Below are 13,016 nucleotides of genomic sequence, written 5' to 3'. Positions count from 1 at the left end.
CTATTTCTGCTCTTCATTGTGTCTTTCATTACTTGCAGGTTGAAAGTGGTTTCGGGCCATCGCACCCAGCACAATTTCTTTATTATTTGATAAAATATAGTAAGCTTCATTTAATTCTTCCCAAGTCCCTTTCATATCCATTTTCTGGAACAGCTGTTGAGGCTACAGTGGCATATGACCCTTGCCATTCCTGGTATCATCAGCTACATTTTATGCTGAAGAATCACTGTTTATTTATTATCCTATTTTAACTTCAATAAAGGCCATTATCTTCTAGTTGTGGGATTTGCTCTCATTCATCAGATTCTGTAACTCTTTGTAGAAATTTTCTAGCTCCTTATAAGGATGCCAGAATGTTGTGCATAGATCTGAATGATTTACACAAAAAACCTTTTGGTTTTTTTAATTTATTTTTTTTATTTTTTTATTTTTTAGAGCTAGTTTATCACTTGTACCTGACAGTCGTTCTATATTCATAATGCTGTTTTTAATTTTCTTCTTATCAGTAATGCCTACATCGGAATTTGCCCACAGTTTGTGTTCCCCTGTAGTAAAACATACATCCTAATTATTATTCTGTGTGATCTTCATGTTTTTGGCCACACTTCTGCTTACATTATTCTATACCATTTGATTTTATGCAACGTCTCTTCCACATCCTCTAGCCTACCTTTGGATTCTTTAGCTCTACAATTTACTGTTTTTAAATAAAAATTTGTAGATAGGATTAGGCTTTTAAGGGCACCATGTTTGTTCAGGAGAACTTATTGTGATGAGGTGTGGGTGCAGGAGAGGCTGGTCATACTGCATGGCTTACATGCCTTTGTTTCCTCAGTCTAATACTCCCCATATTCTTTCACTTGTGCCACAATGTCAATATTCCAGATACCTGCATGTGGCAACTGGGCTTGTTATAACCATACTCATGGCACACTAGCCTGATTGGACCAAAGGTGTACGGTGAGACACATGACCTAAGATAATCTTGACAGACCAAAGCTCCTGGCAGTCTATACTTCTGACTCAGTTCTCCCAAATTTCAGAGTCTGACTCAACACTACGAGCTTGTGTGCTGATTAGAAGCCCGCATGGACTTCATGTCACACTGTCATTTAGCAGTCAGTCTTTCTTCACCTATCTACAATAATTTAGTGGTGAGGGTAGCAACTGTTGACTCACCACGCTGTTTACTCTGCATGCTGGTGAACAGCCCATCTATACTATCTAGATTTGTTCCAAACAGAGTGATGTGTCAAAATGGATACTTTACGGGTATTAACAGAGCTGGGTGGTGTGAAAACCTGATGGGATCTCACTTGTGGTGTCTAAACTCCTGTAATGAACTGGAGACATAATCAACTTTTGAGGTACTGGTTTTTATCCATCGGGTACACACATCAGTTAGCTCTAAATGAGTTGTTGCTTTTCATCTTTGTTGATTGTTTCTGTAACAATATTAGAGAAGTAAAGTTGCCACTCACCATATAGTAGAGGTGCTGAGTTGCGATAGGCAAAACAAAGAGATTCACACATTTGTAGTTTTCGGCCATTAATGCCGTTGTCAACAATAGACACACGTACACACAAGCACACACAACTCACGCAAAAGCAAACGCAACTCACTCACACAACTGGGGTTCCAGACAACTGAAAACACACTGCAAGCAGCAGCACCAGTGCATGACGGGAGTGGTTACTGGGTGGGGGTAAGAGGAGGCTGGTGTGGTGTTGGGGAGGGATAGTATGATGGAGTTGGCAGACAGTGAAGTGCTGCAGTTTAGATGGAGGGCAGGGGAGAGGTGGGGAGGGGGAGGGGGGAAGTAGCGGTAAGGAGAGAGACAAAAAGAAATAAAAAGGCTCGGTGTGGTGGTGTCACTAATGAAGGTTTGTCACTGTCCTCACCCATCCAGCTCCCTTCCTGTTCCCATTCCAGCACTACACAGCTGTCATTTCACCACCACACTCAGTCTTTTTATTTCTTTTGGCTCTCTCCTTTACGCTCCCCCCCCCCCCCCCGCCTCCCCACCTCTCCCCTGCCCTCCATCTGAACTGCAGCACTTCACTGTCTGCCACCCCCACCATACTATCCCTCTCTCACCCCACACCAGCCCCCTACTACCCCCACCCAGTAGCCACTCCCGTCATGCACTGGTGCTGCTGCTTGTAGTGTGTTTTCAGTTGTCTGAAACCGCAGTTGTGTGAGTGAGTTGCATTTGCTTTTGCGTGAGTTGTGTGTGATTGTATGTACGTGTGTCTATTGTTGACAAAGGCACCTTTTTGTTGTGCCTATTGCGACTCAGCATCTCTGCTATGTTGTGAGTGGCAACTTTCCTTCTCTAATATTGTTACATTCCATCCTGGACTTTCTATTGTTTGATTATTTCTGTCCTGGATTTAATGAAAATTGCTTGAAATTGATTTGAACCTTTCAACTTCAAAATTTTGATGTTATAAATTGAAACTACTTAAGTACAAAGATATAGTACACTATCATTTGATGCAGAAAATTGAGAAAGACATTACATGATTTGCATTATATTTTGTAGTCTTAATAAAGCCTCACAGACTTTGTAGTGAACAATACAGAAAATATTAGTTACAATATTTGAATAGTGGGCAAAATAGATGGCAAAATCAGCAGCACTAAAAAACATGCTTTTCACTTTTTACTGGTGATTGATCAATGTTATGGAAACAAAATGAGTTAAACACATTTTAAAGCAGTTCTTTTAAATTCTATCAGAAAACTTAAGAATTTCTGTCTGTACTGTTAACATTTATTAGCCATTTCAGCTAAGACAATTAAGAATTTTAGACAGAAAACACTAAGATATCTCATATGACCCATATTTGTAATGAATATACACATTTCATTTCAGAAGGAAGACATATCATATTCCTCAATTTCAGCAACCTTATCAATTTCTTTGCAGGTAGAAAGGATGATGTTCCCATAACTATGAGTCATGCCATATTTCCACGAGATGCTGGTAAGGAGGCACCAGCATCTGTAGTAGGACTTCAGATACAGCACAGGGCTCTTTATGATCGATTCATGTCCATCACAGAAGAGGTACCATTACTGATTTATGTTGTGCTGGAAGTGTGTTATAGTTAATAAACCGTGTGTAACTGCATGTAAAGTACTAAGTTTCCAGGATCAACATACGTTAATATCTAAGGCTATAATTGATTTTGTATCCACTGAGATACATACAGATACTGTTCATCACAAATGCTGAATGAGATTCTGACAAAGCCAAGCTCTGATTCAAGTCCATAATCAACAGAATTTGAGTCTCACAAAGTGGTGCTCAGTTTTGAGTCTTCAACTGCCAAAAGCTGAAGAATTAGCCAGAGAATGTAAAAGTTATGTACAGAGTTTATATCTTCCTGGAGACAGTGATGAGTGACTTTGCAGGAGAAGTTGTGAGCCAACCATTCCTTAGACACATCAAATCCTGTCAACAGCAGATTAGGAACCATTAAAAGAGAAATCCAATACCAAATCCAAGTACATAATGAGATCATCATCACTGGACTTCTGTGGCATATTCCTCATATAGTGGAGTGATCTACTCTGTCATACATTGTTGTGGGCTTTATAGGTCACTTGATGGCAGAGGGTTTGCTCAGTGCATTTGGTATCAGCAGTGGCTTCTAGCACTGCGCCTGGCCTCTGTTCAGCTCTGTCTTCCACCAGTATGCCCAAACCTAGTCATATTGATATTCTCACCCAGTGCTAGATCAAACATATCTATGACTTCAACTCTGTCAGATGGACATACAACAACTTGACACTGTTTTTTTGTGTATTCAACCATTCCCACCTTTCTTTTAATTAGTTGTACACTAGTGTGTTGCCATACTGTGACTCTCAAGATGCAGCCACTCAGTTTTCATAATTTTAAAGGGATATTATTTATATACTTCACTTGTGAGCTCCAGCTGACAATTTTATTAGAGGGTATTACCATTCCATTCATCAAAGCAAGTGTTGATTTTGTATTGTGAATCAAAACAAGATAACCTGTGAGCTGAAGGTATACTGTTGGAGTACATCTCAGAAGTAGACCTTCCATTGAAATAACATTCAAGGGGCACACATGATCACCAAAATTATCTGGTTGTCCACTAGATCTGTTCCACACACATATATTAGGAATAGATCTTGTCTCTCAGGAAACATTAATATTAGAGCTGCAAGAACTGTGGTATGGAACTATTTTTGTGGCACACAGAAGAAAGTTTATTGAACACACTATAGTAATGAGAAAGCTTTACTGTAGTTTCTACAGTGTAATTGGCAAACAATTACTAAACTTAAGTGTGTCCATAAAATCTAGTCATTGTGTTGGTGTTTCTGCACTACAACATTGACAAATATTACTTCAGTTTTGTTTGGAATGCGATCAATGTTAAATACAGGTAAATACTTAAAATCCATAACAAAGGCCTTTGTATCTGAAGTACACTCTATGCCAATCATCAAGTGACATGACACATGATTTGCTTGTCCAATGAATCACCTCATTACATATAAAAACACACCTTCTGCACATGACTGCGGCATCATTTGTGCTGGGAGATGCCTCATAATGCTGACTTATTAGTGCACTAATTAGATCTTTGTATCAGTTTCAGCGCATGCACCATCTTTTCATTTTGACAATACATGTGTATTCTTTGCTATTAAGTCTTTCTCAATGGAGTCCTTGGATAAAAAGTCTTCAGTTAATTCAGAAAAAAAACAATCTTTCAATGATTGCCTCCATCATCACTGTCAACAGCTAAGTCTGACTGTTATGAACCTGGCAAGGCTCCCACTTTTATGTCCATAGGGAGGTATCTAACTGCCTAGATTTTGCCACAGAGAAGGCACATACTGCAGTGGTGTCCTCTACATCCATATATTATGTTTTTGCTTGCTGTCCAGCTTCTCTTGTAGTGCCACCACTTAAATCAGGTGGTAGACTATTAGAAGTCAGCCTCTGTTCTCTTTCCTTTTCTGTTCCAAGTTCATAGTGTTCATATTAAATTTATTATCATGTAGTTTAATTTCCACTGCCTCCCTATTCAGAGTTCCAGGACTTAAATGTGTGGTCCAGAATTGTCATATGTTCAAATATAATCTTGGCTTTATTGAACAGTATTCTCTAAATACTGTATTTAAGGCTGTGATGGTGTTCAACACAGTGGTTGGCAAATTGTCCATATAGACTTCCTCATGTAACTGCTGCTGAACCTGCAAGAAGTATTACAAATCCCTGGTACTCTCATTCTGAAATCGTCCACAACACCTTGCAACAGTTATTTAATGTCAGTGAGGTGCTGCAGAAGTACATTGACCATATTCTCAAGCTACAGCCAAACCTAAGAATTACAGTGGAAGTAGAGGAGGATGAGGTTTTGCCTCTCTTAGGTGTGTTAATCAAATGGGAAGCAGATGGATGACATGGCCATCCTGTGTATTTAAAATTGATGCATCTAGACCTACCGTATTTACTCGAATCTAAGCCGCACCTGAAAAATGAGACTCGAAATCAAGGAAAAAAAAATTCACGAATCTAAGTCACACCTGAAATTTGAGACTCGAAATTCAAGGGGAAAGAAAAGTTTTAGGCCGCACCTCCAAATCGAAACAAAGTTGGTCCATTGCAATATGAGACACAATTTAGGCCGAATGAATGACAGCTACAGTAGTTTGGTTCGAGTCGTAAGCTTAGCAGTTAAGCTTTACCAAGTAGCCATTGCTATGAGTCAGGCGCTCCGTCCGTATTTATACGGGTACCCTTCGTTTTCCACGTGCTTCGTCTGGTTTGAATTGATAACTTATTTTTCTTTGATCTGATAAGTGCCGTTCTCTTTGTTATAGGTGTTTACGTCACTCTAAGCTGAAAATGCATTACTGTACTGCGTCATGCATTGTTTTCGCATTCTGATAATGGGTGTTTACGGCCTGTCGCCGCTCGCGGCATGGCTTGCTTTTGTGCCTGCTACAGCCGCTTACTATTAAAAAAAAAAAAAAAAAAAGACAGAGAGAGAGAGAGAGAGAGAGAGAGAGAGAGAGGAGAATCGTCTCATTAGCGAAACAATGGCAAGAGACTGCTATTTGTTGTTACTTACACTGCTGCTTTCTTTGATAATGATCAACAAGAACCAAATAATAGACTGCGGATGATAGATGATGTTCTGAACGAGAGTATAGCGAAAATTTTTCTCCGTTTGAAAATCTTTGCAGACGCCTCTTTAGTACATTACATTCTGTACAGAAATTAGTCATCTTAGATTTAAAAATCTAGTAAATTGCCGTGCTTCAATTCTGACTGTATCACTATTAGGCATAAGAATAATACGAATATAAACGTGAAATAAGGATATAAATATCGTTCCGCGTTTGCTGTTGTCTCACTCTAGTTTCATAGTTTATTAGGCAGACAGGATTTAAATGAGATAGCCGCAAACACGAAAGAATACATGGCTAAATGTTTATATTCGCATTATTCTTATGGTGAAGAGAATACTGCATGTGATTCACAATTCATAAAAGTTCCTACTAGCAACCATCTCTTCTCACAGGTAGGAAAAAATTCAGAACATAGAGTTGGCCATATTGACTAACATCCCAAACGGTCTTGCCAGTAGGATTTTCGTTGTTCATTGAAATGCTGCTACATTCAAAGATTACAATACGGAATTTGTATTTACTTCGTTGGATAATGTAGGAAATGCAGTGGTCGAAACTCGGGGCGGAGAAAAAAAGCACGTGTTCCACCCCATTTTTTTTAAATTGATTTACTGACGCAGAGGTTTTGGCGCCAGTATTTATCTTTGTGCCTGTAAAGCATGCTTGTGTAGCGCTATATATTCGACGGCAGAAGTTAGTTGTGGCGGCACCTACCAACATTTTGCAAAACTTCCGCGTACTCTGCACTCGATTCTAAGCCACAGGCGGTTTTTTGGATTACAAAAACTGGAAAAAAAGTGCGGCTTAGATACGAGTAAATACGGTATATTTCAACAGACTAGATTTTATCACAAAGCTCAGAAGAGAGCTGTGCTGAATATGCTAATACACAGAGCCAGGATTATTTTGGACAAGGACCATCTCAGCTCCCGACTGAATCATCTGACAATGGATTTTTAGGAGTATTTCATCTGTGTTACTGCGTCAATGACTAGTAAGATAGGTAGATTCTTGAAAAGGCAAAGATTCAGACCAGTCTTCTGGCAACCCCGAAAAATTAAAGAAATACTGTGACCTGTTATAATAGTCTCAGCCTGACAATACCAGAAGTTTCTAATACTACTTGTGAGTGTGGCAGTGATTACACGGGGCAGTCAGTATGGACTATTGCCAAGCACTGTGTTGAATATCGAAATCGCCTTAAGTATAGGAATTCTGAAAATCAGTGGTGGCTGAGCACAGTCTGTTTAACAAATGCACAATAGTATTTGAACATATGAGAATTCTGGTCCATGCATTGAGCTATTGGTACTTTCTGATTTGGAAAGCACTGCAAATTAGACTGTGTAATAATAATTTTAAGACACACACACACACACACACACACACACACACACACACACACACACCAGCTCTGCACTTTGCAATGCATCGATGCATGCACTTGATAAAGAAAGAGAAAAGAGGCAGACTTCCCATAGTTTACTGCCTGATGTAAGTGGTGATGCTCCAAGTGACACTGGAAAGTGAGCACAAACATAATCTCGCAGTTGTAGAGCGTTCCATCACAGCATGTGCCATCTCTGAAACGTAATCTAGAAAATCAAAATCTGCCCTCTGGGCATAAAAATAAGAGCCTTGTCAGGTTAACAACAGTCGGACTTTGTCACGGACAACAATAATGGCAGTTAACATCAAAAGCTTGGGATTTTATCTGAGTTTGATGCAGCAAGTTAAGTGGGAACTTTTTATCTTGTGTACTTTAATATTACTCTTTTCAGTGCAGGTCAGTCATAATTTGTCCTTTTCCCATGTTACCATGGCACACTTTTCAACAGGCTGACATTCAGTTAGTCCAAAATTTTTACACAGATTTAACTCTAAGCTCCTTGATGTGCACTGGAGTCTAGAGGTACACCAATAACTAACATTCAAATTTACTCAATTTTAGATGTCACTTACATAAAGTATCTTACACTAAGACTTCTTAATGTTCAAACATCATTCAAAGTAAATGAAACAACCATATCTTCTCGTTTGTAAGTATAAATCTTACTGCTGTTTTGAAGGGCTGTAATAATATTTTCTTATTATTTGGACATCAGCTGTACATACTTATAATTTCTTAAGCAACCATGAATTATGAAGAAACAAATAAAATGAAATTTCACTGTGATTCATTTGCATTTACACTTTTAGCCCTGTCCAACTGAACTTATGTCTCCTCTTATACCGTTTCCAGCTCAGTGACTTAATCATCTGCAATTTAGCTTTTAATACAAGTGAGTGGGGTCATCAATTCCACTCATGTCATAATCTTAACTTCAAAACTGATTTATGCAACATTTATGTATTCAGCAGATGCTTAATCTAGATCTTATCATTCTGATCAAAACACAAGCTGTATGAACTTAATGTTAGTGTGAGAAACATCAATGTTACAAGCTGTTCCTTTTCATCACATAGTGTGTTCCTTTAATCAGCCACCAGTCCCTCTTTCTTTAGTGAGCTGAACAATGTATTACATAAATTAGAAAATGAGTATTTAAATCTACATCTACAGCCATACAATGCAAACCACTATTAAGTACATGGGAGAGAGTATTTCTCATAGTACCACTAATAGGTTTTTTTCCTGTTCTGTTAATGCATAAAGTGTGGGAAGAATGTTTCAATGCCTCTGTACCCACTGCAGTTAGTCTAGTCTTGTCTTTGCAGTCCCTACAGCAATGATACATTGGGAGCTGTAGTATACTTCTAAGATCCTCACGTAACTGTGTTTTTGGAACACTGTAAGTAGGATTTCACTGGACTGTCAGTGCGCATCTTGAAGCGTCTGCCAATTCACATTTTTCAGCATTTCTGTGGTGCTCTCCAAGGGTTCAACAAATCTGTGACCATTTGTGCTACAGGGTGCTACAGTTCTTTGTATATCCTGTGTTATAAGAGTTTGGCACTTGAGCAATATTTAGGATGGGTTTCATGGAAGTTTTGTAAACAGTCGTGTCTGTACGCTTATTATATTTTCTCAGTATTCTACCAGTGAACCAAAATCTACCACTTCCTTTACCTGTGACTGAGGTTGTGTGATCATTCATCCTCACATCCTCACAAATTGTTACTCCCAGATATTTGTAGGATTTGACTTCCTGATTGTGACTGATTGAAATGGTAGCAATAAGATGTGTAAAATAAAGGAAAAGCAACCCTGTCACCTATAGCTGACTGATGTGTGGCACCACACAACAGAAAACAATATTCACACTAACTTTTGAGCTCTGGCTTTGTCTGTAGCAAGCACATTCATGCACATAGCCACACAGGTACCCAAATACCCAAATTAACACACTGGTGCTGAGACTGACTACTGATTATTGAGAGCAGTTACCTGAGTAGATGGGGGTGGGGAAGGACTAGGGAAGGATTTATGGGGTGAGAAGGACTTAGTGGGATTGTATGAGGCAGATCTTTTGACTGATGACTCAGAAGCTGCACAAAAAGATGAAATGAGTTCAGGAGGTAAAGCAGTACATGATCTGGACAGAGGAATGGTGTGGACAGAAGAGAGGAGGGGAGAGGTAAGGTGAGGCATCGTGAAACAGGTTAGCAGAGGTTTATCCCAGGAGGATTACGAGAGTGCAGTATATATACAAACTTCCAGCATGCTGGAGTAGCTGTGGGTCAGCAACTTCTGGTAATCATTACAACGAAAAACCAGTCCAGAGTTGCAAAGTTTTTTATTCAATGGATGACTTGTTTCAGGGTGAGACACATTTTCAAATAATCCTACAGGGCAGAAAACCAAATTTATACTCATGTATAATACAGGTATTACAAATTTTTTTAAGCGTATGCCAAAAATACAGAACATATCATTTCAAGACTTATGTAACAACCACAAAGTCCCTACCCCCATTTCCACCCTCCCCCTTCAACTCATTTTCTAATAATCTCATAGTGATATTTTTCTCACCAGGTTCATCATCATGTACCGAGTTCAGTTTCCAGCTTTTTTGATCTATCTGACTACTGCCCACAACTCTTACTTTCCCCTGCCCCGTTACCCCTTCCATCTCCCTTCTCCATTTCATAAAAATACATTGCATGTTTTACAGAATGTAGTTCAGTTCTTGCAATTACCGTTGGTTTGTCAGGCACTCCTATCAATATTACGTGCCATAGCTGATACTCTGAGAAATACAACTTTTGATTTCAGGATGCACCACTATATGTGGTGCATACAGGATGCTATTGGTTGGATAATAAGATTTCTTTGTTTGTTGCACCTAATGCTGCATATGGGGTATGATTTGTGTGGCATGTTTTGAGGCTCGATTTACTGGTTGATAGTGTGTTCTTCACCTCTACATTACTTTAAAAATTTGTTTAGGTTTCTTTTTGTTAGCATATGTTATTCGTGTGATTACTCCTGAGTAACATATGCATATGTTATCCATGTGATTACTTCTGAGTAACATGGTTTTTCTGTTGAATATGATAGTTCTTATTTATTTGATTATAAAAAAGATGATGAATAGTCATTTACTGTCCAGTTTGAGTAATTTTCTTCTATTACATTACTGATAATAAACATACATTCTTGCCATGTTGACCACTTGATGCTCCCCCCCCCCCCATTTCACAGGCTTCCATCTACCCTCCTCCCCCTCTCCCTACACTCCCATGAGTGTGGTTACGCTATGTCTTCCTCAGGACAACAAATACATTTCTGGTGCTTCGTACAAGACAACTTTGTGATTTAATGTCTGTTTTTAACTGGCACATGTTAGAAAAAGTTGTTTTATCTTCACGTAATTTGTTAAGTTTGTTATAGTAAAGTTTTTATGCTTGTTGAGGGATGGAAGTGATGAAGATTTTTAATCTTCTGTGGTTTTCGTTCCTTTTAATACTAATGTTGTTGTTCACATTTAATGATTTTTAAATGCTAACATAGCATATACAAGCCTTATGTGGCACTGCTGTGTTTTGCTGTTGAGTAATTTTAAGTATTTGACTGATTTTGGCAAAGGTTTTCAGAAGCATTAATTTTATTGTGGATTTGTATGGTTATTGTGTTAACTGTTGTATTATTGATGGTTGAAGAACATTTTAATAAATAAAAAAAGGTTTCCTATATCCTGATAAGGTGCCTCCTTCATGAGGTTTTCTTACAGCAGCGGAAGGAGTAAACTGCCAGTTATCTGTATGCACTGTAACTGTTTGTTGCATGTTTTTGACATGGTTTTCACATCTTTGGTAATACCATCTTTGCCTATGTAAATGTAAGTCTTGAAATGATATGTTCTATATTTTTGGCATAGGCTTAAAAATTTGTTAATACCTGTATTAACAGATGAGTGTAAATTTGGTTTTCTGCCTTGTAGGATGATTTGAAAATAGGTCTCAGCCTGAAACTGGTCATCAGATGAATAAAAAAAGTAAAATTTGCTACTTTGGGCTGGTTTTTGTTGTACTGAGTGCAGGATATGATGGAGAGAGAGTGCTTACGTGAATAGTTAAGAGAAACTAGTGCTGAAAGAGAGTACCCAAATGGCTCATGTAGTGAAGTAGCTGTTGAAGCTATTTGTGTTACAGGGACAGCATGTTCGATAACTGGATGGTCAAGGTTTTGGTTTGCCACACTTTGGCAGTGGCTGCTCATTGGGTACACAGATGGCTATTTGTCATGCCCACATAAAATGCTGCACAGTAATTGCAATGTAGCTGATATATAACACAGCTGCAATCACATGTGGCTGTGTCTTTTATAGGGTAGGAAATGCCTGTGACTGGGCTCTGGTAGGAGGTGGCAGGTGGGTGTATGGGACAAGTCTTGCACTTCAACTGATGAGAAGAGAATAATCAATGGGCTGCACTATTGGTAACAGGATTGGAATAGCAATGGACAAGGGCAGCCTGCAGGTTAGGTGGGATGCAGAGCACTACTTTGGGTAGCGTACACATTTTCCTTGTCCATACTTCTTCCAATCCTGCACCCCTTCAGTTATTACATGTGGTTGACCGAGCTGAAAGACTTGTCCTATATACCTACCTATCACAGTCCTGTCACAGGAATCTCATACCTTATAAAAGACAGGGCCATATGTGAATGCAATCATAATATACACTGATCAGCCATAACAATATGACCACCAACCTATTATTGATATAAATCTGACCAGCAAATAACACAGGGCCGGCAAAACGCTGCACACTTTGCAGACGTGCGGAAGTGCTGCACATGTGCGCACGTGTGCGACAGTGAGCGACAGCGACATCTGTTATTAGAAATGTGTCCTAAATGAACGGCGGTGCCTCCACTTCCCTGTTTATGTGGTACAAGCAAGAGCACAACATACCCAGTCTCATTTACCCCTGGTGACTGTAACCTTAACAGAGAAGTATTGAGAAATGGCAGGTACTGTGAAAAAGCAAAGGACGGGAGATCTATGTTCTCAGTCATTTAAAAATGACTGGGAACTGCAATTCTTTTTTGTAGCCGTTGGCAAAAACTCAGTGTTTGCTGTGCTGCCGAATAATAGGCTGCCAGCGTAAGTTTTCAATTGAAAGACACTACAATACATATCACAAAGACGAGTGTAGTGTACTCAACAGTGAAGAATGGCTAGCAAAATTAAATGCACTTAAGAAAATGGATGAGACACATCAACTCGATTTTACTGTACGTTAAAGTAACTGATACTTCTTGAACTCTTAGTTTCTTGTGTTACATGTATGTCTATTTTACTGTACACTGTACAATGTACTGTTTTCAATTTTCCAGAATGACAACCACACTAAATCTTCACTGAGAGCAAGTTTTAAAATC

General features: G+C 38.9%; 1 protein-coding gene across 3 annotated transcripts in view; it reads left to right on the top strand.

The window, feature by feature from the left end:
* Positions 1 to 13,016, top strand: part of LOC126190697 (voltage-dependent calcium channel subunit alpha-2/delta-3-like) — a 398,470-nt gene that overhangs the window by 329,764 nt on the left and 55,690 nt on the right. For all 3 annotated transcript variants that reach the window (XM_049931163.1, XM_049931162.1, XM_049931161.1), the window contains one exon: positions 2,934 to 3,073. In XM_049931163.1, the coding sequence (XP_049787120.1) occupies positions 2,934 to 3,073 (140 nt within the window). The remainder of the gene's footprint in view (positions 1 to 2,933; positions 3,074 to 13,016) is intronic.

Source organism: Schistocerca cancellata, chromosome 6 (assembly GCF_023864275.1).
Source record: "Schistocerca cancellata isolate TAMUIC-IGC-003103 chromosome 6, iqSchCanc2.1, whole genome shotgun sequence".
In the NCBI taxonomy this organism is placed as follows: Eukaryota; Metazoa; Arthropoda; class Insecta; order Orthoptera; family Acrididae; genus Schistocerca; species Schistocerca cancellata.
Note: the sequence above shows the minus strand (reverse complement) of the source record. Positions and strands in the feature narration are given on the sequence as shown.